The sequence below is a fragment of the Cornus florida genome, unplaced genomic scaffold, assembly GCF_030987335.1.
Source record: "Cornus florida cultivar Cherokee Brave unplaced genomic scaffold, ASM3098733v1 CherokeeBrave_3.0.0_Hap2_Chr01, whole genome shotgun sequence".
Classification (NCBI taxonomy): domain Eukaryota; kingdom Viridiplantae; phylum Streptophyta; class Magnoliopsida; order Cornales; family Cornaceae; genus Cornus; species Cornus florida.
In genome coordinates, this window is record NW_026775571.1 from 56,453,502 (window position 1) to 56,481,241 (window position 27,740).

Sequence of the window (27,740 nt, forward strand, 5' to 3'; positions counted from 1 at the left end):
GCCTACCCGCGGTGGGTCCCTCTTCGACCCGGAGAGGGTTTCGAGTTCTTTCGCCTGGAGATATTGTTGTGCACCAATTGTTGTATAAAAGCGAGAGGGTGGTGCATCAGCCTGCACCGGTGGCTGTCTCATTGGTCACAAGCCCATGCTACTGGGCTCGGCAATGTGAGAGTACAACAAAGTTAATCATTAAGAAGAATGTTATGGTATATTTTATGAGAGAGTTGCTGTATTGGATTCTTATTTCAATGTACTAATCTCGCTTGTGTTTGCAAATTATGGTACACTCTTTGGTCACAAATCCTAATTTCATCATCGCACACCACAATCGATCATCCATTGTGAACAACCACCACCTTCTACTGTTTCAAAGCCGCTTTAGCGACGATGCCGATGTAGTGCATTACTCGCTACTACGTTCTCAAAATGAAATGTTCTCGGGTTATGCAGAGCTTGAGTTCCACATTATCAATGCATTGCCTTTATATCAAGGATTTAACACACACACACATAAACACTCCATTGGAAGTTTATTTCTAGGGTAAAACATGCATGATGTTTGATTTAATTGCAAACAAACATGAAGTTTGTCATTTTATTACAAAGACATCCTATGGTAGAATTTGTCGTGAATTTACCTTCATTTTTATATTGTTAAATATAATCAAGATATCTATAAAAAAAATTGCCAAACGACTATTTTGCCCCTATATTAGAATCACACAATTATTACCCAAATGGTGCCCACCCTCTCTCCCGTGTCTGTCTTTCACCCACTAAACGGATCAATCTGAGACTGGTTATGCCGATCCTTGGTTACATCAGTAGAATGAAAGAGTTATTTACGAAGTTTATTCAAAAGTCATAGCTAATCGGCTCAAGCCACCAAAATCTCTCTCCTCTCTCTGCTCCCATTCTTCTCCACCTCATCTATCTCCACTCATCGTTGCTGCCATCGCCGGAAACACCCCTAAATTGAGCCAACCGCGACCGGCCACGCCACGCGACCTCGTCCTCTCACTTCAAAAACCCAGATCGGTCATCATCCTTGTCAATGCCAACAAGTGCGACTCACTCGTCGACCAAACCATCACCGGCGTCCTCAAACACATGGACGCCGGAGACACCATCATCGACGGCGACTGGTACAAAAACATTGAGGGACGGATCCGCGAAGTCGCCGATAAGGGTATTCTTAATCGCGGCATTGGAGTTTTATGTTGTGGGTTTTTGAGGTTAAACGGTGATCACTGTATTTGAACACCACTAGCCTTCTTCTGGAGGAATTACTCGTGGTTTTTGGGCTACACGGTGATCACTCTCTTCTCACGAATCAACATCATCATCGTTATCACCACTTCTTCAAGAGAAGCCAGTGGGAAGGAATTGGTGAATAGAACGGAAGGGAATTGGTGAACAGATCTCAAGAATTTAATGACTTGCATTCTAATGGGTATATAAATGATTTACCACTTTGGTTTTGTATTCTGTATAAATATATATTTTAAAATACATAGTAATAAGTAAAAAAAAAATAAAGAGAATAATGATAGGCTAGGCATGGACTTGGATTTGCATATGCATTACACCGGTCACACAATCCAAAAAGACCTTAATTGCTGGCGACCTGCAGGGCGCATTTTTTTTTTTAAACAATTTTTTTCTCCATTAAATAGCAATATATATTAAAATTTTGATCTACATACCAAAAATTTTTCAGATCTATACAATTTTTTCATATTTGTATAAATATATATATTCACATATATCTATACATATGTGGTAGTAGTGGTGATGGGTGGAGAGAAAATAGAGAGAGAAAGAAAAGGGTATTTTTGTCTCTTAATTTTTTTTTTTTTTTGTGTGTGTGTAATTTGATGGCACTATAAGGGTAAAAAGGTATTTTTACTTAGTTGAAGGGTATTTTAGTCACTTCTCATCAATTTTATGACAGAAAGTATTAATTTCTATGGGAGGAAGCTCTTTGCAAAATGGGACAAACCTAGGATACATATTGTAAAAAAATTACAAAGGTGAAGTTTACTTGTTAGGTCAAAGTTCAGAAAAGGTAATTTATCCTTATTTTTAAGGCCTAATATTTTTGATTTAATAATATGGTAATTTGTGACACTCAAGTTTTTTAAATCCATTAAAAGATTCAACCAAATCCATAAATTAAATAATAATAAATAAAAAAAAACAACTTTTTTTAATAGATGCAAACAAATGTATGGTCATGCCGTAAATAAAAATAGTAAAATTCCCTCTCCTATTAATTCAAAAAAAAAAAAAATTTGTCTTAGAAAATTTTTTGTCGAAATCTTAATTTTAGCTAACACTTCATGCCCAGAATTGCGTATTTTTTCTCACGTCTAATGTTGCGTATATATACATCCAGGTTATAACCATTCCATATAAAAAAATGCTGGTTTACATTTCATTCACTTACCTATTAAAATATTTGGGTTGATAGTATTATATAATTTATATGGACCAATCAAAATTCTGAGTTAAATTCCTTCATACATCTATAAATCACTTTTTATTAGTTTTGTCCAATATCAAAGTCGCTCCATGTTTTTGTCAAATCAATTAAATTCACCATTTATGTGAAAGCAACAAAAGTATGCTACTTTATATATGAAAAAGTCATGCAAGAGTGGTGTCGAGATCCGTTCAAGCTAGGGGCATTTTACAAAATCTATCTTCATATTAAGTGCATTAAAATGAAAAAAACAAATTTGATACCGATATATATTAGATGATTTATAAGTTTTTGTACATTTCTTGACAATGGTCTATGAAAAAAAATCAACAGTTTTGGGGAGATGTGGCTGAAATCTTAATTTTAGTTTATACTTGTTAAAAAATTATACCTAAATCCAGTCCAAATGAAACCTTAATGAGGATATAATATGATTAGAGTAGATGTTGTACAGCCATTGCCCCCAAAGTCCAAGGCTTAAATGAAAAACAGTCTTTTTTTTTCTTTTTTTTTTTAATCTACCATGCTCATTTAAACTTTCTTCATTGGAAAATATTTGCTACATAAAAATAGAAAAGAAAAAAGAAAAAATAGGAAAAAAGAAAAAGAAAAAAAAAAATAGTTATGTTTTAAGGGTTATAAACTAAGTCACTTAAAGCGAGAGTAAGAGCGCGAGAGTAAGAATGCGAGAGCGAAAGCCAAAAAATTAAATATCAGGAGCGTTGATTGTGTGATTTATGTTATAAATCACTTATTAAAGTAACTCTGGCCTTTATCCCTAGTTTAATTGTTAATTTTAACTGAGAGAGTGAGAGATGTTCAACTTTTATTTATAACTCAGAATATTTGTTACAAAGCCCCGCCAATTTCTAAGGGTAATTTTTTTTCTAAAATTATTTTTTAATACACCCTTGTATTTCGTTCCATTATGTAATTGCATTCATTTCATTTTCCGGCTCTCCATGTAATTAAAAATAAAAAATAAAAACTTATTTTCTACTTTTTGAGTGAAATCAATTGACTAGTTTAACATAGTTTATACCTACACTAAACTATTTTTTGTAAATTAATTAATTCATAAAAAATCCCAAGTCAATCATCTGGAATAATTTGAGTTTGAGAAATTTTTTTGACTTCATAATTCAGACCAATCATAACTCGATAAACAAATAAATGTGTCAATTTTATTTAAATTTTTACTTATGTGTTAAGTTATGACTATGTAATAATTTTTCTAAAATGTGAATTCTATTAGAATGCAGAATTCTCAACCAGCCAGCCATTAGTGGCACGTCTCTGTACAATTCTCCCGGATTAATATAGAATCCATATTTACTTTTAATGATTAGAAATATAAACCATATTTGCTTTTTTCCCATTAATAATCCATCAATACAAAAACAATCTACTGAACCAAATTTACTTAATTAAATTAGAGTAAATTACAGCAACACCCTTGAAATTTGTCAAAAGGATATACAAATACGACTTATTCTATTTTTGAATAAGAACACCCCTCAAGTTTCATACAGTTACCAAAGACACCTCGGCAATGAATTGACATTTTTGCACTTTGACTTTTATATTGACCAATTTAAATGTTAAAATTATCTTACTAACTTTAGTAACCCATTTCTTTCCTTCTCTCCTCCCTCAGTTCTCTCTTCCTTCTTCATACAGTTACCAAAGACACCTCGGCAATGAATTGACATTTTTGCACTTTGACTTTTATATTGACCAATTTAAATGTTAAAATTATCTTACTAACTTTAGTAACCCATTTCTTTCCTTCTCTCCTCCCTCAGTTCTCTCTTCCTTCATCATTCCATTTTTTTTTTTTTTCCTTTCTTTATATAATAACACACACACACATACATATATGTATATATAGATACACACACACATACATATATGTATATATAGATACATACATACATACATACATATATATATATATATATATATACATATATATATATACATATATATATATATATATATATATACATATATATATATACATATATATATATATATATATATATATATATCCACCATCGCCACTGCCACTGCCTTAACCGTGCGCCGCCACAATACCCACTACAGCCATCGTCGTAACTGATAGGGAAAAATAAACCTACCTTGACCTAACAATAAAAGGCAACTAAATGTTGACCAGACCTCTTCTACTTTCGATAATATTTCGTTATCAAAGATAACGATTTCACTGGATAGGAATGATGATATTTCTTATCCAGGATAATGAAATACGACGTGGGTCAACAGGGTGAGGGTAATCCCAACATAAGGAAGTCAAAAGGGTTAAATCATATCCCGACAAATATGACAACAAACAGATCTCCTTTGATCTTGCACAGGCGGATTTCCTTTGATCCCGCAAATAAACTGAGGGAGAGCGACTATAAGAAGGGAATCCTACCGGGCAATAAAGGTACGACGAAAAAACTATTATCAATCCCTGCCTTCTTTTTAGACCTCCGTGACTAACTTGATCGTCGGAGAGCTCTTGGCAAGCACCACACCGGTGCCGTTAAGGTTCATCGATCTTCTTCTTTCTTCCTTGCAAGAAAACGGTATCGTATCGGACTGCGCGAATTTCAGCCTTAACAGTTTGCGCCATCTGTGGGAACGACGATTCCCTTAAATCAATTAATTACTCGTTGGGTATATACGTTTGTAGTCCGGTATGGTTGCCGAAGGAACACCATCGCAGGGATCTGGTCAAAGGGTAGAGTCGGGTGAAAACCTGGACGTCCCAAACGACCAGGCACGGTTTGCAACGTTGGAACTGCAGGGTATGAACCAGGGTATGAACCAGTTGATCCAGCAAAATGCAACACTCTTGCAACACTTTGTTCCACCGGTTCAACAAAACTTTCCACGACAAGATATTTCAAGTCCAAACGGAGGTAATGGGAATCTTAAAGAGCAGGATAATCATCCCCCCCAAACTGAGACTGAAGTGGAACAAAGCCAGGTGGGAACCCAACATAGAGAGGTGGTTCACCCATCTCTCCCACGGAGTTCCCGACCTCCTGAAAGCATAGCCTTCTGTCTTAAGGAAAAGACAAAGAAAGTTACCCATCTCGACTTGCAGATCAAGGATCTCAAGGGAAAAATGGAAGATGTAATGTAGTCTATGAAAGGGAAAAGTCCTGCCGCAGTAGATGACCTGGTACAAAGGACCAACCTATCTTTCAGCCCCGCCATTATGAAATGTCCACTACCTAGCAAGTTCAGGATGCCCTCGTTCGAAAGCTTCCATGGGACCAAAGATCCCCTCGATCACCTGGAAACTTTTCAAGCTCTTATGCATTTACACGCTGTGCCAGATGAAATCATGTGCTGAGCTTTTCCCACTACACTTAAGGGATCAGCGAGAGTTTGGTTCAACAAGCTGAAACCAGGAACCATCAACACCTTCGAAGAACTGAGTACACAGTTTGTGAGCCACTTCATTGCAGGTCAGAGGCATAGGAGGCCGGCTACCTACCTGTTTACCGTGGAGCAACAAAAGGAAGAGTCGATTTGGGAGTACATCACCCGATTCAACGCAGAGATGTTGCAGGTAGAAGAGGTGGACGACAAGGTAGCTTTGACCGCTTTCATAGGAGGATTCCAAACCTCCAGATTCTTATTCTCCTTATCAAAAGAACCTCCCACCAGCATAATAGAGTTGCTGATCAGAGCGCAAAAACACATCAACGCTGAAGACATCATGAGTGCACAGAAGGAAAGAGAGGATAAGAAGAGGCCAGCCCCTCTCGCCAGGGATGAAAATAATACCAAATATAAGAAATCGTTCTTCAGCCAGAGCGATAGCACATATCATGAGAAGGACTCAGATGAATATACCGACTAGAAATTGTCTCACGATTGGAATTAGCCTTATCAAGTCATTCACAATAAAGACTGGGGGCATCTTAGTTAATCATTTTAAATGAAGCGTAGCTCCATCACGTGTTATTTTGTTTTTAATAAGCCTTAAGGCAATGATGGTCTTTAATAAAATTCCTTTTAGTTTATACGTGCAGTATCCCCGTACTATAAGGGATAGTAAATGAATGTCTTGCATTACAAGGACCCGGGCTGAGTGAATCTCTTAATCCGTATCCCCGTACTATAAGGGAATAGTAAATGAGTGTCCTATATTACAAGGACCTGGGCTGAATGAATCCCGTCATCCATATCTCCGGACTATAGGGGATAAGTGTCCTGTATTACAAGGACCCGAGCTGACTGAATCCCGTCATCCATATCCCCGGACTATAGGGGATAAGTATCTTGTATTATCAGGTGCCAGGCTGAATAAATCCCGTAATCCATATCCCCGTAATATAAGGGATAATAAATGAGTGTCTTGTGCTATAAGGACTCGGGTTGGATGAATCCCATAATTAATATCCCCTTACAATAAGGGATAGTAAATAAAAATCCTTTATTAAAGAGTTGAGCTGAGTAAAACTCGTAAAATTCCCTTACTAAAAGGACGAGCTGAGTAAAGCTTGTAAAATTTAATTCCCTTATTAAAGGAGTGAAACTCATACAATTTATTCCCTTATCAAAGGAAGAGTACCCAATGGTACCAAAAATAGTACCCAAGGGCAGAGTACGTAAGGGTACCAAAAATAATATCCAGGAGTAGAGTACGCAGAAGTACTAATAATGGTACCCAAGGGAAAAAGACCCAGGGGAACAATACTGGGGGCCACACACAAAAAAAAATAAAAATTGTTGTACTGTTCCAAGGCAAAGAAAAAAAAAAAAAAAAATCGTTATACTGTTCATGTGAACAGTACCCGCGGGTGGGTACTATTCTAAGCAAAGGAAAAAAAAAAAAAAATTTTGTTGTTGTACTGTTCATGTGAACAGTACCCGTGGGAATAGTACCCACTAGTACTGTTCCAGGCAAGGGGAAAAAAAAAAAAAATGTATTGTTCATGTGAACAGTACCCGCGAGTATTGTTCCAGGCAAGGGGAAAAAAAAAAATTTGTACTATTCGCGGGTACTGTTCTAGGTAAGAGATATATATATATATATATATTTGTTGTTGTACTGTTCATGTGAAAAGTACCAGCGGGAATAGTACTCGCGGGTACTGGTCCAGGCAAAAAAAAAAAAAAAATTATTATTATTATTACATTCCCAAAGCTAGACGAGCAAGTTTGGGAATGGGGGGCAACTGATAAGGAAAAATAAACCTACCTTGACCTAACAATAAAAGGCAATTAAATGTTGACTAGACCTCTTCTACTTTTGATAATATTTCGTTATCAAAGATAACGATTTCACTGGATAGGAATGATGATATTTCTTATCCAAGATAATGAAAGACGACGTGGGTCAACAGGGTGAGGATAATTCTGACATAAGGAAGTCAAAGGGTTAAATCATATCCCGACAAATATGGCAACAAACAGATTTCCTTTGATCTTGCACAGGCGGATTTCCTTTGATCCCGCAAATAAACCGAGGGAGAGCGACTATAAGAAGGGAATCCTACCGGGCAATAAAGGTATGACGAAAAAACTATTATTAATCCCTGCCTTCTTTTTAGACCTCCGTGACTAACTTGATCGTCGGAGAGCTCTTGGCAGGCACCACACCGGTGCCGTCAAGGTTCATCGATCTTCTCCTTTCTTCCTTGCAGGAAAACGGTATCGTATCGGACTGCGCGAATTTCAGCCTCAACAGTAACAACACCCACCACCACAACCACCGCCACACAACACCCACTGCAACCACCGCCGCACCCACACAAACACTACCACGCAACACTGAACACCCACTGCAACCACCACCGCACCCACACACACACCACCCTAACTTTGCGGCGAAGCAATTGTCGAATTCACCAACTCCAATCAGGCCAAGATCGCCAAATTCGTCGTTGCCATAACCCTTACCAACTACCATCGCTCGACGCCATCAATTCCAAGGGCAACATCTTCTTTTCGACGATGACGGCGATCGAGACATCCTCGACGCGTTGAAGGTCAGATCGGGTCCCAAAACACATATATGTGTATGTACATATGTATATATATCCTGCAAACAATTTAGACGGGGGTCGATGGTGGCCGTAGATGTGGTTGAGTAGGGAGATAATGGTGGCGGTTGTGGTTAAGGAGATGGAGCAGTGGAGCTCCTTGTTGCGTCGTCCATAGAAGCCGGCAAAATAGAGCTTAAACCGGAGGGACTTGGACGGAACGACGAGGAGATCTAGCGTGGCAGTGACGGTGTTAACCGGTGTGGCGGTAGCGGCGGCGCAGTGGACGGGTGGTAGGGTTGCGCAGTGGTGGCAGATGCACAATAGACGGGTGTATAGATCGAGAGAGAGAGGGGGGCAAAGGGTAATTGAGAGAAAGAGGATATGGTAATTTGGTCATTTAAGTATTTTAATATTTTATAATTAAAATTAATAAAATAGTGAAGGGTAAAGTAAATTTTTCACATGTTTTAAAGCTCTGTTTAGATGACAAATTTCACAAAAGGTGTGGTTGTCTAAAAATAGGTAAACTTGCATCTGCACAGCCTTACCCAAACTTCCAAGGGTGTCTCTGTACTTCACCCATTAAATTATAAGGAGGCAGGCATCAACCTAATCAATTACAGCCATAAATGGGTTGAATGTTAAATGAGTTGATCAACCAACACACAATCCATTGATCATTTGATCCGTGCATATAATTTATTTTATTTATTTTTTCATTTTTACGGTTTGCTTACAAAATTATGCTTATATATGACTTTTTGGATCAGTAAATCATTATCAACCCAGCCAATAATTTGATTAATTGGATGATGGTGAACTATTCTCTTAACTCTCTTACTCAATATATATATATATATATATATTCCAACTTATCAATTAATCAAATTATAATGATTAATTTATGTGCAGGATGTAATAATAATTTAGTCTACGGCTTTGTTAAAACAATATATCTGCGACAAAATAAGACCAAATTAATTACTTAGATTTGAGAAAAAGATATTTTAATTGACAAAATATGTCCAACTCCTTAAACTCATTAAATTTTAAGCAATAACATATCCTAAATTTAAAATGTATTTCAGCTGAAGTTTTTTTTTGGAAAATGATTCCCAAGCTAACTCACTTGTATAACATTGTTCAAGTTTGAATAATAATTATATTTGAGTCTAATTAAATGAAATTAGCCGATTTTAAATTATTTACAATATTAGAATATCCAAAAATTGTTACTTTATCTTTCATTCATATATTAAGCTTCTCAATTGTTTAGCAGAAATTTACTCAAAATATAATTTAATATATACGTATTGAGTATTGATCTGTTGCTCCCCATGGAGCAAGAAAATTCTTCCCTACGTTCTATAGTGACCATTAGATTTAATCTAATGGTCAAATTCCAAACCCACCTATATACTTTCCTTTTAATATAAAATCACTATTATTATTTCTAGTTTCTAAATTTAACATTTACTAATACCACTAATTACAACTATAAAAGGTAAGTACCAAACAAATAAAAATATAAATGGCTTCACCTCTGGAACGTCTCACCACCACTAATCGGAATTTTTATTTTATATGATGTCCTTGCTGTTACTTTGCATATTAGTAGTCTTTCATATGTTTTTTTGCTTACCAAAAAAAAAAAAAAAATGATGATAGTGAAAAAAAAAATGATGATAATGATAGCAGTATTAAAGAAAAAACTAAGAAAAATAACTAATTTACAATGAAAATCTGAAATTTCATAGAATAATATAATTTTTTGTCGTGAATCGCCTCATTATGTTAATAAATTTTTGTTATTATAGTAAAACTAGAAAAAAGATTTTGTACGACTTATTATGACATATAAATAATTGGAATGTATTTACAATTAATTAAAATCTGGAATAAAATAAAACAAAATTAATAAGAAAGATGAAACAATTTGAGACAAATGGGTTAGAGAATAATAGATTGAATTTCTAATTTTTAAATAGCATGTATTTAGGTATACCATAATTTAAATTGTGAAGGTGTTGTGCAAATCACAAGTTATCTTAAGTTAATCAAGTGGATAAAAAAATACAAGATCTTATTTTTAATGTTTGAATTATTTTTTTAGTTGATGTTTTGTATGTAAATAGTGTAATTGTTAATTTCTTTTTCACACTCAAACAATGCAATTCTCTAACACTTATAATTTTTTTTTTAAAGAAATTAAAATTCCTATTAGTGTGATGAGATGTGATTTCAAGAGATGAAGAGATTTTTTTTTTCAGTACTTACCTATTATTGTTATAATTAATGGTATTGGTAAATATTAAATTTAAAAATTTGAAATAGTAATAATGATTTTGTATTAAAACGAAAACATATAGGTGGGTTTAGAATGTGACTATTAGATTTAATTTAATGGTCACTATAAAAAGTGCGGAAAAATTTTCTTACTCCATAAGGAGTAAAAGATCACTCCTCTATATGTATTATATTTTATCAAATACTGCCATTGTTCAGAATCAAGTATTAAATTCACTTATCAAAAGTCTTTAAAAAAACGAATAATAACAAATAAGTCACAAGAAAATTTATTTTTCATAAATTTTTAAAAAATATAAATAAAAAATAATATTTTGACCATAACAAAAGAAAAAAGTGGTGGTCAGAGGGGGAGGCCATCCGGTTGGTACACAAGGCAGGAAGCCCATTCAACTCTCTTGCAACCAATGGACCTTCCTATGGGTTGGTCCATGTTTAACCCCATTGTCTTCATTTTGCGATTTGCATTGCCAACCCGTGGTGAGTTGGGTCCCTCTCTGACCTGGAGAAACTGCTGTGCGCCTATTGTTTTATGGAAGTGTGCATCGGCCTGCACCGGTGGCTCAAGAACCACGTCCGACCACTTTAACATCCCCGTTTGGTTACAAACTTGCGCTATTGGTTATTGGACTCTAGGAAAAATATAATAAGGCTAATTATTAAGAAAAAGGTTATGGTGTATTTTATTATTAAGAAGAAGGATTTTGTTAATAGTTAAATCTATAAAAATTTATCTTCTAAGCCGCAAGTGAGTCTTAACATGTATTCAAGTTTTTAATAGCCAAACACTGGATCACGATTGCCTTTGTTTACATATATATATATATATATTGTGTGTGTATGCATATTTGATTTGCACGGTTAAGAGATGTGTTAATCCTTTTTCTTTGCTGAACCACATTCTACATCTAAGAATTATGCCTTATATATATATATCATGCTTAATTTATATGGAGGAAATAATAATAATTTTCAGAGAGATAGAACCAGGCTAAACGTGATTATGATAGAACCATGCTAAACGTGATTTCTTTTGGGGCACATATTTGGACAGCAACCCGTTAAAAAATGGTGATATCTTATTATTATTATTATATTTAACAAAAAATGGTGATATCAACCAACAGAAAATGAAATATAATTAGTATTAATTTTCTGTTAAAAGACTGCTAGATATGTCACAGTGCATGAAATGGTCTCTCTCGATAAATTTAATATTTTCCTGAAGTGCTTGTGGAATTGTGATCGAGTACTTATAATTTTGTAATATTTTTTTATATGAAATTTTGATTTTTACACATGGGTGGATGTGCCTATTCAAAAATTTTGCTGATCTATATGATTGATCCTGCTTGACTTTGGAATCTCTATGTTTTTACTATTATCACTTGGAGAGTATTTTGGTTGACCTTATTTTTTTATTTTTTCTTTTACTTTTATTTTTGCTATTATAATAAAATTTAATTATAATTTTTTCTGATTTAGTCATCCATTATGTCATTTTTTTTCTGTTATATATGTATTTTACACTTGAGTTAATAACCGTGTCACAATTCATTTAATTTAAAAGTGTTGCATATATTATTAAACGGGTCGTGTGTGTTGTTAGTTATTTAATTCATTTATTAAATGAGTTACATGATCATACTGTATTATTTGTTTAATAAAAAGGTTGTGTTCATGTCAAGGAGACGAGTTGTAATTGATTGACTTATTTTACAAAATACTACTTATATTCCCTAATAGAAGTGACAATTAATTAATTAATTTTTTATTTTTTGGTGGAATTGGACCGATGAGATGGGCCATTTGAATTTGAAATTGGACAGATCAGATGGACCATTTGAAATGAAACGGTAGAAATAATATTACTCTTTGATGTTAATCACGTGAAAATCTATAATATGTCGAGATATTATACACTCGAAGTTTTCATCATTAAATGTGGCTATGGAACCCATATGATAGATAATCCAACAAAGAGGGGCCGAAATACCGTACCCCTAAGGTATTGTAAACTTTCTCGTTGACTAGAATCAGAATTAAGTTATCCAAAACTTTAATCAGTGATTTCACGATATGAAGCTGAAAATTGCTAACATCATAACAATCAGTTTTTGAGAAATCAAATTGCAGAGTAAGCCATGGTGGTTAATGGTAATTCAAGTGATGATTCTTAGATAGAATGACCACCAAAGGACACTGTTTTGTGTTTTTCTCATTTAGATTTTTGCACATTAAAAAATTGTTGCTACCATCTCTATTATTGCTTTATTTGCTCTTAACTTCTGTGATTAACTGGATTAAAATAAACAAAAAAATTGGCATTTGACAAAGTTAAAGTTAGCCATTTAAAATAAAAAATAAAAAATAAAAAACACACACACACACGCACTACTGTAACTCTTAGTCAATTTTAATAAATGAAAGGTATAAATGGGTACATATGTGATTTAACACATATGTATTAAATTAAAAAAATAATAATAATAATAAAGCTTTTTGATATGGTTTGAATTTCGTGAAGTATCATAGAATTTTTTGCAATTGTGTTACTTATGCATGGATGTGATGTGAACCCAAAATTGCAAACTACAACATACTAAATTTTATTTATTTATTAATTTTCTTGTTTATGCAAAATAATGCACAACTCTATAACAAGGAATTTTCTAATATTTTAACTATTTTACAAAAGTAAAATGATTATTGCGTGAATAATTGCAATGAATTGCTACACCTACTCTTTTAATTGGTCATATTTAATTATATATGGTATAAATAACTAATTAAAAATTATTTAATTATGTAATTTACTGCAAGTGTTCGGTGTCTATATCACCATTCTTTACAAAATTACCTAAAAAGAAATTCAAAGTTGGTGTACAACAGAAAGTTACCAAGACTCTGGGTGTCCATTACCCTCACTGTTGAGTACAGAAGCAGCCTCAGCCGTCCAAAACTCTCCCTCCCTTCCCTGATTCAACAACTCACTACCAATCTCCTCATCGTCGTCGTCCTCTGAATCTTCGCTGTCAAACAAATTATCTAAACCATCATAGTCATCGTCATCATTGTCGTCAAGATCATAACTGCTGACAGTTTCATCATTAGAGTCGTCTAAATAATTGCTAATGCTATTCTTTTGTCTCCACTCTCTCCTCATCCTCTTCCCTTCCCTTACCAATTCCATAAGCCGGTCTTTTATAACAGATATTTCATCCTTCTCCAAGAGTGCACCATTGTCATCGTAACCCTCCACTAGAAAGACAGAGTCTCTCTGCCCCTTCAAACTCACATAGAACAACTCCGGGTGCCTCACCAGCATCCCTCTCAACTTGTTTGGCAACCCGAACTCTTTCCTGAAATGTGTCAAGTGGTCTACCAAAGTCCTCTTCTCAACCGTCATACCTAACATCTCCCTCACCACAGCACAAGCCCTCTTCTCTGCTTCAATGGACTCTTTCGCCAACTCTTCCAATGGAGTCTTATAAGGGCACACATCAGGCATTTCTTCAAACTTGATCAGAAACTCCTCATGACGTCTCTTCACATTCAGCCCCTTTCGAAGTCTGAGCTTCTTAAATTTTAACGGCCTGTCTACAATCAATCCGTGGGATTTAACTTCAGGAGATGGTAATGGGTTGGCAAGGTTTGGGTCCCAATAGACTAGCTCAAGCGCGCGGCCATAGGAGGTGTCAACAGTCTTGAATTTATCCGGGTGGCTGTTGCAGAGGCAGGATCGAAAATTAGGATGGAGGCCAAGATCTGGGGCAAGGTGAACCAGCTTTGACAAGACAAGTCGGCGATGAGATGAAAGCATGAGAAGTTTCTGGACCTTTGTGGCCAAGGAGATGGACATGGAAGATTTGAGATTAGATTCTTGAGTGGCAAGAGCTGCTGCAGCTGGGGTAAGACGGACACAGAGTTGAGAGTACGGTTTTGTCGCATTGAGTGGAGTTTGAGGAGTCGGAATTCTGAAGAGTTCAAAAAGGGATGGATAACGATGGATCATCGAGAGGAGGGAGCGTGGCTTTGAAAGGGCGAGGTAGGAGCGACATTTGGAGAGAATGTGGATTGGCATGTAGTGCTTTGGTTTCGAAAGGAGCAGGGTTTTCAGCTTCTGCACAAAACGAATCTTGTTTTGTTTCACCACATGCCTGTCTAATATTGGGTCGCGCACAATCTTGACAGATGAACAAGTGATTGGAGAAGAGAGGATTTTTAGGTTCCCGTTACTGCTATAAATTCTGTTATTGGCATTAGGTTTGGACAAAGGCACCGGAGGAAGGAAGCTCGAGTTGAGAGAAACAATGGGCCAATTCTTTTGGGGTGACAAAGGTGTAGGCGTAGGCATAAGCATAGGCACAAGCAATGCCATTTTTGGGGATTGTTTAACAGTTTACAAAGAAGCTCAGAGAGCCTGCAGAAACCGAATTGATTCCTTCAATGTGAAAAAGAAAAATAGGCGGAAACTACCATTTATAATTGAGAAGCCCAAGTCTTCCAGTGCTGTCTCTGAATACATTGAAGCAATAGGACACCATATTATTCACTTGCTATATTTCGTCGACAATGAATCACACAACAGAAATGGTGACACACCATACCTGCAAGTGTAAGAGAAGCAAACTCCCTTGTGAAACATCATACTATAACAAACACAAATGGCTTTAAACATAAGCTTCAATTGTTGCCTTTAACTTGTCAGCTAAACATTTCATCAAACACTTGGTGGGCAGAAATGTAAGTAGTGTATAAATATGCACAAAGTCTCGACTAATAAAAAACAAATATAATAAGAAAAGCTTCAACTTTCTAACAAATAAAGAAAGTTAGACACCGTTTGTCCTAATCTGTCTATTTCAACTTTGAGATGGTGATGACATTCTGGATTTTGAGTCAAGATAAGGGCGCTGTTATTGGCTCTCGGAAAATAGTGGGCTTGTGAGTGGCAACACAATTTAATTTATTTATACTTTTCATAACTCATTTTGTTTTTGGGATTTTCTTTCTTAGATGGTGACTTTGTTCCAGAATGCTACATTTAGGGATGATTGATAAAGCGCGGGGACCATATGTTCTTCTTTTGCTTTGAGGTGGCAAATCATATTTTGTAGGAGCGTCGGGTTGGCGGGTCGGATTGGTGTACGTGTCAAGACATGGTCATTCTATTAAATGAGCCGCTACGATTATTATTCATGTCAAGATTTAATTTTGACATGATTAAGGCACGATTATACACGGGTAATGCAGTACCACTCGAAATGTTTAAGACATGCTTAAGTCATTTTTGATACGAATAGAACACGTTTAGTTAATCGATTATAAACGGATTGATTAGTCAAATACGAACACAGCACATTTAATTATTGTATCAATACGGGTTAGCACAATTATGACCTGAAACACGATTAAACCAAACTCAAACTCAATTATTTTGTATCGGTGTTCGAGTCGTGTTTCAACACTACCAAGGAACTTGTGTGGCCTAATAATATCTCATTTACCTCTTAAAGTGAATGTCAAGGGTTTGAGTTCCAAAGAACAAAATGGGTGTTTAAGTATATCAAACAAATCTCAAGAAAAATAAGTGAAATTTACCATTTTCTTTTAAATATAAAGAAATTCATGATATCCAATTGTTACACAGTGATGTTATAATAATGAAAATGTCTCTTAATATAAATTTAAATAAATTTAAGTTTTCTCTAAAATAAATTTTATTTAAAATTTTCTTTCCTTCTTAATTTTTTTTTTTTAAAAAAATAAAATTTATGAAAATTTTTACAATTACACACTATGAAAGTGATGTTATAATAACGAAAAGTAAGTGTAATTTAAAATGATTTTAACAAATAAAAATTTATGAAAATTGTTCAGAGCACCATTAAAAAAAAAATGTTTCGAAAATAATTTCTAACCATACCCTGTCTTTTATTCTTATAATAAAGGGCACCATTTTAATCTTGTCATAACTAAAAATAAAACAATGCTAAAGATAAAAGCCCAAAGTGGTGGGTTTTGGGAGTGGTCAATTCATGTTTGTAATTATTTTCTTGTCATGTTTCAATGAAATAAGGGTATTATATCCTCCCCCCTCAAATTGACTAATTTGTTAGTTACACATGTGATGTGTCACATTTTTATTCCATTATTGAACATTATTTATTATACAACTATAGTGATTGTATCACCAAAACAGAAGTATGAGTACAAAATGATGGGTAAATTGCATTAATTTTTTTTTTTAAAAAAAAAAAATTCAGAACTAGCTGCAAAATGGTACCATAATGACAAAAATATTATTTAGTATAAATTTAAAATTTAAATTTCTTTAAAATAAATTTTATTTTAGATTTTCTTTTGGTTTTTAATATTAAAAAAAAATAGAACTATACTAAAATTTTAAAAATTACACACCATTCAAAAGATGTTATGAGCTTATAATGTCATAAATTACACTTAATATAAATTTAAGAAAAAAATAATTTTTTCTTCTAAATGGTCTTCGTTTTTTATTTTCTTTTCCTATTAATTATTTTTAAAAAATAAAAATTGTTCCAATGTATTTCCTTTTCTTAGAAAGCACTAATATTTTTTTTTTCAAAAATAAAATTTTACAATATTGTGCCGAATGAGTTATTTGCATTAATTTTAAGTTTAATATTAGTTAAGTGTGTTTGATAATTCAATTTGAATATTATTTTAAATGATAAGCATTAGTTAAAATGAAAATAAAATTATGAGGAGTGCTAAACACAGTCGCACTTGCGATTGTGGATCCACAGTCGCACTTCCTATTGGATAGCTTTAAATGAATTCAACTTTCTATCTTTTTACAGTTGGGTTTTAAATGGATTTGACTTTTTTGGTTTTTACGGTTGTGTTTTAAATGGAAGTGACTGTGAATTGGTTAAAAAATAAGTTGTAATTAATGTGTCGTTCCTATTTTTTTTTGGAATTATAAAACTTCAACTTTATGACCAAATTACCTTTTAAAATTATTTTCTCTTTCTTTATACCTAATAACCTTCCTTCTTTCCTTTGTTACATATATTTAACTTTATTTATTTATTTATTTTAACAATTGTCTTCTTTTTTTTCGTCTTTCTTTCTGGGATATATATGGCTATACTTTATTCTTTACTTACTTTCTTTCTTTTTTGTTCACTTGTCTTTTTTATATATATATACATGTTCCACTTTGATGGATTTTTTTTATTGGATTTTTTGTAATTTAATTGAAATAACTGTATGATATTGAGTTTTAATTGAAGTAATATTATAAAATTTGAGTTTTAGTTAATATATGAGATAAGAGAAGTATTGTTTTCTAATCTATTCACAGTATGTTTAACTACTATATATATATATATATATGTATATATAAAATAAAAGAATTGAAAAAAAAAAAAAAAGAAGAAGGAAAGAAGCAATCAATTCACAAAAAATTATAATATTTTTTTTCTCTCTCTTTATCTAAAGAAGATGAAACAGTGAGAAATCATTTTACACAGTGAGCATATATATATAGTTAAAAACTATTGAAAGAGAGAGAGAAAAAAAATAAAATAGGTATACAAAGAAAAATAAAGGTTATATATATATACATATAGACACACGTATATACGTACAAGTAGGACAGAAAAAAAATAAAATAAAATAAAAAAAGGATAATTTGGTTTTAAAAGTTAAAGTTTTATAATTTCAAAAAATATAAAAGAAGAATTAATTACAATTTCTATGATTGAGTTTTTCAACCAATTAGATGTGTCAGAGTCGCTTCCATTTAAAACACAATCGTAAAAAAATGGAGAAGTCAAATCTATTTAAAACCTAATTGTAAGAAAATAAAAAGTTGAATTCATTTAAAACTATCCAATAAGAAGTGCGAGTGTGAATCCACAGCCGTAAGCAGTCCTCCTATTATTCCCTTTTTCAAATTCACGTTTTAAAATTATGTTGTAACGAAAGCGCTTACGTCAGCACAGCACTAGCTTTTGTCCATTGACCTGACCTACCATTACCAGGCTCACTCCAGTGGAGCAAGCGAGCAACACATCTCTGCTCTCTCTCTCTCTCTCTCTATAAATACACTTCTCTTTTCTCTCTGGCGTCTACGCACGCACACAGAGAACACAGAAACCAACAACAGAGAGAGAGATGTCTACAGTGAGAAGAATTAAGCTGGGTACACAAGGTCTAGAGGTGTCAGCTCAGGGACTGGGCTGTATGGGCATGTCCGCCTTCTACGGCCCTCCGAAGCCCGACCAAGACATGATCGCCCTCATCCACCATGCTGTCAGCGCCGGCGTCACCCACCTCGACACCTCCGACGTCTACGGCCCTCACACCAACGAAATCCTCATCGGCAAGGTACGATACCTTTTCCAATTTGCTTCAATACACCATTTTTTCCGGTGAATTCTGTAGATTGGTATGCGAGAATATCCAAATCAAATCACCAAATGTGAGCAATTTGATGTTTGATTGGCGCAGGCATTGAAGGGAGGGATGAGAGAGAAAGTGGAATTGGCCACCAAGTTCGGCATCAGCTTTGTGGATGGGAATACCTTAATCAATGGCGATCCGGCCTATGTGAGAGCGGCTTGTGATGCCAGTTTGAAGAGGCTCGACATCGATTGCATCGATCTCTATTACCAGCATCGCATCGACACTCGAATCCCTATCGAAGTCACGGTTAGCCCCTTCTTGCCTCTGTCTCTCTGTCTCTCTCTGTTTGTGTATATATATATCACAGAAATGATAAATATTGGTGTGTTTGATTCATTTCAATGTACATTAGAGATTCATCTGATATTTTCTTTTCACTATTTTTAGGGAAGGATAGGTAAGCAATTATTTAACTATTGTTCAAATGAAAGCAAGGAATTGTTTATTCTTTAAGTCATTATTGTGTGCAAAATGAAAGATAAGGAATTGCTATTCTTCAGAAAAAATATGGATTGAGTACATAAAATTGTTTGCACCCGAGGAGAACCTTAGACTTAATGCTTCGTGAGGCACCAGAGTCGAATGACTTACCCACTTGAGCCAACCCCTTGGTACTTAATTTAGTAAATAAATTTTGTATAGGCTTCAAGAGCATGTGTCTAACCAATTACATGTATTCAAACAGTTACTCATCACTCCCACTATGATGACTTTTGGGACATTTACAAATTCTGACTAAGTTGATTTTAAGATCTCTACATCAAATGCCATTCGAGAGACCTTGAGGGTACGATTGAAGGCGTAAGCTAACACTGAGTGCGCCCTCATAATAGATTTGTTCTTTTGATTTTGTAGCACATCCTCATTACCCTTTGATTCCATATACCTCCTCATAATCTGATTGTTATTGTGCTGCCCTATATTATTAGATAGACAAGAGAGGTATTTTGCCACAAGACAAAAAAAAAAATGACGTTTTCTAGGTCACCAACTCCAAATATTTGTAATCATTTGTACACTTGGATTCACCTTGGAATTAACATCATTATGATCGGAATTGTTCTGATTGTGTAAGAGAAAATTTTCCATGTTTTGTAATAACCACCATGGTCCACTTTTTTAATGTTACTTCACATTGTTCTGACCAATGGAAAAGAAAATTTGGCATTTGGTAGAGATCATTTATCATGAACACATTACTTATCCAAAAATATTATCTCATTAACACATTACTTATCCAAAAATATTATCTCATTAACACATGCAATCATTTTCTTTTATTATAAGCAGAAGGCATTCAATCTTAATGTCGTTTCCTAGTTTTAAAAGTTGTATCTTTTTTTTTTTTCCCCCGAACAAGCTTCTTATTCACCTTTTCTTAATCCTTTTTAAAATGTCCTTTTGCAAGATGGGAGAGCTCAAGAAACTGGTTGATGAGGGTAAAATAAAATATGTAGGTCTATCTGAGGCCTCAGTTTCAACAATCAGAAGGGCCCATGCTGTTCATCCGATAACAGCTGTGCAGTTGGAGTGGTCTCTGTGGGCGAGAGATGTGGAGGAAGAAATAATTCCTACTTGCAGGTGAGACATCTTTTGTTCTAATTTATCCGTTTAGGCCTTAGGGAGTGATGTTTCAAGTCCTAAGTTTATTCCTCTTGTGATTATTCAGGGAACTTGGCATTGGGATTGTTGCGTACAGTCCTCTAGGACGGGGATTCTTTTCATCTGGTCCGAAGTTGTTGGAGAACTTGTCGAATGATGACTTCCGAAAGGTTTGTCTGTATATAACACATGCATTTTGGGTTTCACAATTTATTACATAGCTCAATAGGTCTATCAAATATGGTTCTTTCAATACCTTTTAAAGAAATATATTCACTTCTAAACAAGGCAAAATTTTCTGATGTCATGATCATCTTTTTTTGTAAAATATCAAGAACCATGTCCTGAATTAATGTCATCATGATGTTGTGGTTTACTAATTAATCGACATTATGAAGCTTGGAATGTTTCCCTAATCCACCACCTGGTGATGTTCAATTGGTAGTTGACATCCCAGAAACTACTTGGCCAGAGTCCTTCCTGTAGTTGTTATCTTGTATAAAATCAGTAGTTCCTCCACTAACCTTGTAACATTGGGGTTGTTCATGTCTATAAATGCATAAAGGAAGCCCATTATGGCAACATACTCGAGCTTTGTTCAGAATTGAGAATGGATTTGATGATGATAAGCAAAATTCTTTTTTCATTATATCTTATACATGACAAGCTTCCTCATAATCAATGCTTCATGCTCATAAAAGGCATCACTGCTATGATATGCAGCATGAGATCTAGATGTCATATAAAGAACTTAAATTTTTCCCTTCTATATTTCTCCTTTCTTTACTTGGAGCTGGGGAAATCACAACCTCCCTCTCAATCAATCAGTGCCTAAATGCTTTCCATGAGAGCTTCGTAATATGTAGTGAACATTATCTGTGTACATAGCAGTTTTTAATGAACACTTCGTCACACATAACAATTTTCAGCAAGCATTATTTATTTTCCATTTATTATACCCCGTTATCTCATGGAGCCAAATTCTGAATTACAGGGTACACTCTTTGTTAGGTAATAGGACTTAGTTTAGCAAATTTAGTGCCTAAAACTTGTAGGTTTGCATGTGTGTATAATCATACAAACAACAACTGCAACAGAATTTTCGCACACATTGACTAGGTTCTATTGGGTCCTATGAGTTAAAGATAATAGGAACTTTATTGCGCTGCTAGCTTCCAAAATAATTATTGTCACATCATTAAAGTCACATCATTAAAACTACAAGATACTGAACTTTTAGCTGGGAGAAGAGTCACCACCAAATGTCAAGCACTGGGCATTAGATATTTTATTAGTGATAGAAAGACACGGTGAAGTTGTCACTAATTGTTTGTCGAAACGTCATATGATGGCCATTTTTCAATGTTCTCCCCACATGTTTGAAAACAGTAATGATGCTAAGAACAATTCATTAGAAGAAACAAATCATTGTAAAAGTGCAACATAGTAACCACTAAAAATCATAATTTCACTGCTAAAAGTCGCACGAATATCTGTCGCAGAAAGTCCCTTTCTTCGGTGCAAAATATCTCCAAAACTAATGAAAGAGATTTTTGCCGTTTACAACATAGTCCCTTCTTTTGCAATAATCAAGCTATTTGCCTAAGTCAATGTTCATTTGAGTCATCCTCAAATACATGTAGGTTTGCATGTGTGTATAATCATACAAAATACACATACATTTATATATATATGTACATATGTATGTCTTGCTCCCAATCTAGTGGGTATGAACAGTTCACCGATTAACACATGATAAATAGTTCTCTTTACAATCGATCTTTTAGTTATTCATAATCTTATTTGATTGATTAAGCATATCTAAGTTATAGACCTTTATATTAATATAATATCAAGTTTTATCAAATCAATCCGTTCAAATCTAATAGAACATGCTCATTAATTTTATCCAAATTTAATAAGCAGGTTACAGATACATATAAATATACAAAGCAAGATCAACTTGCCTGGATTTGTTATCTGAATTGGGCATTTCTCTGGCCTTCACTCTGCCGATGATCTTTTTTTTTTTTTCCTATCTGTCACCTAGTTTCTCCTGCATAGTTCCTACCCATATCTGTATCTATATAGGCTATTCGGTTTTCAGAAAACTTAGATATGCTTCATATATTGTCTCTGAGCATACCTAGAAGCATACAGAGTTCATTCTAGTAATTCTTTGCTAGAGTATTTAAGTTATTTCATATTCATCATTCATCTAAATTGGCGGGTATGCATATGCGGTGTTGATCATCTGTAGTTGTCGAACATATATTTGATTTGACTCCAAGCAAGGAGCAATCCTTCAGACTGACTGATTGGACGACTGAACTGGAGATCAAAGTGCTAAAGAAGCAGATCCTGTGAGGAGCAGATTTTTTGTTGATAGAGCGGACTGTGTGCTTGGAGATTCAAGTGGATATTTTGGTAGATCAGTTTGTGTCAAGAGTTAACTAGGAGTTTCAAGGTTTGAGAGTTGTTAACATAGTGTAAGTCTCTCCCACATAGTGAATTCGATCTGTCTGGATTAGGTCTCGTGTTTTTCCCTTTGGGGTTTCTACGTAAATAAATCCCTGTATCCATTGTGTTTCTAACTTTACTGCATTTATTTACATGCTTTTTTGATAGATAAGTAGGAATAAAATGGCCAAACGGGAAACACATCCCACGAAAAGCTCCATTTATTTACATATTAATTGTGTATGTGATTGGATGCATGATGGAGTGAGGAGATTGTTAATTTGTTTGGTACTTCAATTTTTGAATAGTTGTTAAATCAATTAAATTCAAAAATTTGCTCAAATTAGTTAATTAGCTATCAACTCCTATTCACCCCTTTCTAGGTCTAGATTAGAGCCCAAGATTACTGTCCTACGCCTCTTACTCTTTTTTTCTGGTTTCGTCTATCTGAAACTCAATGTTGTGCAGATCACCTCTATTGGTTTTCCCTCAGGTTGTATTTGCTATTAGAACAACTTGATGTTAATGATTGGTTTTAGACTATTTTTCACATTTTGACAACAATAAGTTTGATTATCTGTCAATGTTCAACAAAATGAAGAAAGCAAACTAATTTAAATTTCTATGAATTCCTTTCCATGGAATATGCTGATCCGTCTAATAAATAACGTTTTTCATAAAATGAAAATAATTAGAGAACAATCATTGTGAGTTTTCACAGCATGCTCATATTGAACTTGTATTGATAGTTTTTCCAGTTAACAAGCATCTATTTCCTCCTCCAATGTTGCTTGATCTGTTGGGAAGACCGAACATAACTAGGAAACATATATACTGTGTTAATTATATGTAAAATCTTGTGTAATTAATGTTTATGTACTTGGTTCTTTTGTATGTGTGAGTTTGCAGTTTTGATGCTGACATCTCTGTTTTGTAGTATCAACCGAGGTTCCAAGGTGAGAATCTTGAGCATAACAAAAATCTATTTGAGCGGGTTAGTGAAATGGCAGCAAGGAAGCAATGCACCACATCCCAGCTAGCACTGGCCTGGGTCCATCACCAAGGAAACGATGTTTGTCCAATACCCGGTACTACCAAGATTGAGAACCTCAAGCAGAACATCGGGGCATTGTCTGTAAAACTAACACCCGAAGAAATGGCAGAACTCGAAGCCATTGCTTCAGCTGATGCAGTTAAGGGCGAGAGATATGGGGCGTCGATGGCTACTTGGGAGAACTCAGACACTCCACCCTTGTCCTCGTGGAAAGCTTAATAAAAGACATGCCTGCAACTGTGTGCAAATACTGTGTGGTCTGTTTTGGGAGTGTATCAAAACTGTCTTTTGGTTCCTGCATTTTCCCTCGTGTGCATATTCTGTTAAAGCTGTTAATGTATCATTCTGATTTTCTGAAGTTTGGATTGGTATAATGTTTGGTTCATGCTCGGATTTTGTCAGCCGGAGAGAAATACGAGTCTAGAGAAGTAGAAGAGTATGGCATGTAATAAGATCATACATGATTGCAAAGTTTCTGGAGGCGAAAGTTGCTTAATCTTGAGATGTAATGGCTTGTATTATTATATACAGGTATGGAATAATAAATAAATAAAATTCTAGATTTTGTGTATGGCAGAATATAAGGATATATTTAATGATATGTTAGATTATGTATGCAACCAGACACACCTGAAAGAATTAATTATTTAATTATTAATTATTATTATTATTATTATTATTATTGTTATTTTTGTACAACGCAAAGCTTCCGTCAAACCTTTAGCTTTAACTTTTAAAGGGAAAGAGATAACACTAGGTAACATGATACTTAAAAAAAACTTAAGATTATATATATTTGGCAAAAGTGCAGGAAAAAAAGGAACTTCGAAGTTTTTCCGACAATATCCTTTTGTGGTATAAAAGTTAATAAGTCATTCCTGTAGTTTCAAAAGTGAGCAACTTATCCTCTTGCATTTTACCTCCGACCACTTAGGATCCATTTTGTGATGTACATTAGTGATACTTTTTTTTTTTATTAATCCCAGAAACCGTTATACCCCATGTTCCTAAAAACAGGCTTCTGCATTTCTTTGTTCCAATCAAATTCATTTTTTGCGCTCTCCTTTCTATTTGCATATGTTCTCTATGTTCTCCTTCTAACCTCAGTTCATTTGAACATTTAAATATATATATATATATATATATATATATATATATACATATACATATAGGGTCATGTGTAAAAAACATCTTTATAGTATGTTTATAGTGCATATTGCACCCCTTCCGTCCAAATAACACTCCTTATCTATGACATTTGTGAAAATAGGTCCTATTTATAAAAATTGGACTAAAATGCCATTAGCAACACATTTTATAATATATATATATATATACACACACACAAATATTTTGTGATATGACTAAAAAGTTCTTCTTCTTCATCTTGAGGGTTGCTGCAGCAGAGAAGGAAGGGAAGATTGGAGAAGACCCGTCATCTCCGGTGAGTCGTAGACTGAACAAGAACTCCAAGTTGTCAAGACCAACTCCGGTGCTGGTGACGTTTCAGCAGATCCAGGCCGTCAATGGTATCGCTGATGCCAACAAGATCAACGTTGGGTAGGAGCTGTGGATCCCACTCCGTGCAACTACGATGACGTGAAGGGACAGAGCGTCGTCCATTACAGACACATGGTGGTTGTTGGGAGCTCGGTGGATGGGATTGCACAGCAGTTCAATACCTTATTGGACATTCTACTGAAACTCAATGGACTCACCAATCCCAACCAGCTTCAGGCCCAGTTCAAGTGTCCATTCAAATCGGAGTGGGCACGTCGTCACCGGAGCTGCTAACTAGGCACATCTGGCGAATGATTTGCCCAAGGTTTTACCACAGGGAAAGTAGTAACATGGTAGCGAATGTTTTCTGTTCCACGTGCAACAACATTCTGGGCATAGAATTTGTAAGATACTCCGGCCCCATAAATAAATGTTTAAATTTTCTAATTTTGAATATATATATATATATATATATATGTGTGTGTGTGTGTGTGTATAATTCTTGTAATTTAATGGTGAAAGTACAAAGAATTTTTCCCAATTGTAGAGAGAGAAACTTCATACTCCCAATAATTTTTTCAATCTCTTTTCCCTCTCATTTCCCTCTATTTATAGACGGTTACAACCACTCAGACGGTTATAACCACTCCTGGCTGAACCTATCTTCTTCTCTTTTGTTTGGGCTCAACTTCTTTCATCATAATATGGACTTCTTGGATCTGGGCCCATTCAGCGTGGACTTGCTCCATCCTGAATATCCATACCCGACCCGTTCTTAGCAATATGGATCATACCAAGCCCGGATCATTTTTGGTGTCTTCATCTACCCCCAATAATCTCTCCCTTCATTAATTAGGGTGAGATTATTAAAAAGACACAATCTTGGTCTGACGGCTCGAAGCGATGACACTAAAAATCGAACGGCTGGCACAAAGACCCAGACTCCGAGATCTGCTGTGCCACTTTTGCCTTAACCTTTCGAATTCTGTGTCGCCTCCATTTCTTCTCTTTAAAATCCTCTCAACCCTTGTCTTCCTTTAACATATCTTACTTTTATTCTCCGTTGTTGTCTTCCTGAGTTTCGTCTGTCATCTTCCTGAGTTTCGTCTGTTATCTTCCTGCACTTTCCGGCGATCTTTCTTCAGTTTCTCTGGCGAGTTTTTCCTTCGCGATTTTGGCTACTGTGCTGTTGTTGAGTACTTCACAAACTTCTTTCTCAAGGTCATTTTTTATTTTTTTATTTTTTTTATTTTTTTATTTTTATTTTACTATCCTTTTTGAAAGAAAAACCTTCATTACCAGAGATTCCTCCCCTTCTCCATGGCTCCCTCAAATCTGAACGCCATTCGTTTCAAAAATAGCATTCCCAATGATGTTTCTCTCAAGATCTACCCTACAAACTTAGATGGGAGCTTTGGTGAGGGTCTCCTTCCTGGGGAGATTTTCTTCTCTGCTGTCCATTTAAACGTAATTAGGTTCCCTTTACACCCATTCTTTTGCTACGTTTTCAGCAAATTGGGGCTTTGCCCTCTGTAAGTTAACCCTAACTTCCTTAGGGTAATTTCAGTCCTTCTGCTTTTGAACCATGATAGGGGTCTCAATCTTGATATTATTGACCTCCTCCTCTGCTACCGAATTAACAAAATCAAACAAAGTGATTTGTACTATCATTTCTTTCCTATTGACAAACAGTCGATTTGCACGGATAAGAACTCCTTTGAAAAAGGTTGGAGGCAAAACTTGATTGGGGTCAGTGGGAATTGGCGGACTCCGTTAGGCCAATCTTTCTCTATCCTTTCCTCCTTTGGAATATGCTCTGTCTCTGGTTACAAAAAACTGAAAACACACCCCACTGAATGCC

General features: G+C 34.8%; 2 protein-coding genes across 2 annotated transcripts; one reads left to right on the forward strand and one right to left on the reverse strand.

Annotated features, from left to right (window-relative positions):
- Positions 1-13,626: 13,626 nt before the first annotated feature.
- LOC132297773 (protein WHAT'S THIS FACTOR 1 homolog, chloroplastic) lies at positions 13,627-15,850 on the reverse strand. The gene is made up of 2 exons (XM_059794936.1): positions 15,417-15,850; positions 13,627-15,324 (listed from the first exon to the last, which is right to left on the reverse strand). The coding sequence occupies exon 2, from the start codon at positions 15,185-15,187 to the stop codon at positions 13,703-13,705; it is 1,485 nt and encodes a 494-aa protein (XP_059650919.1). The 5' UTR covers positions 15,188-15,324; positions 15,417-15,850; the 3' UTR covers positions 13,627-13,702.
- A 3,004-nt stretch (positions 15,851-18,854) lies between these two features.
- On the forward strand, positions 18,855-24,950 carry LOC132297789 (probable aldo-keto reductase 2). The gene is made up of 5 exons (XM_059794937.1): positions 18,855-19,185; positions 19,309-19,509; positions 20,672-20,844; positions 20,933-21,035; positions 24,263-24,950. The coding sequence occupies exons 1-5, from the start codon at positions 18,973-18,975 to the stop codon at positions 24,596-24,598; spliced, it is 1,026 nt and encodes a 341-aa protein (XP_059650920.1). The 5' UTR covers positions 18,855-18,972; the 3' UTR covers positions 24,599-24,950.
- The last annotated feature ends 2,790 nt before the right edge of the window (positions 24,951-27,740 follow it).

Bases quoted from the DNA above. Each gene is read 5' to 3' on its own strand.
- LOC132297773 (XM_059794936.1), bottom strand. From the start codon at position 15,187: ATGGCATTGCTTGTGCCTATGCTTATGCCTACGCCTACACCTTTGTCA.
- LOC132297789 (XM_059794937.1), top strand. From the start codon at position 18,973: ATGTCTACAGTGAGAAGAATTAAGCTGGGTACACAAGGTCTAGAGGTG. The intron at 19,186-19,308 runs GTACGATACCTT...TGATTGGCGCAG, and splicing joins ACGAAATCCTCATCGGCAAG to GCATTGAAGGGAGGGATGAG. The intron at 20,845-20,932 runs GTGAGACATCTT...GTGATTATTCAG, and splicing joins GAAATAATTCCTACTTGCAG to GGAACTTGGCATTGGGATTG.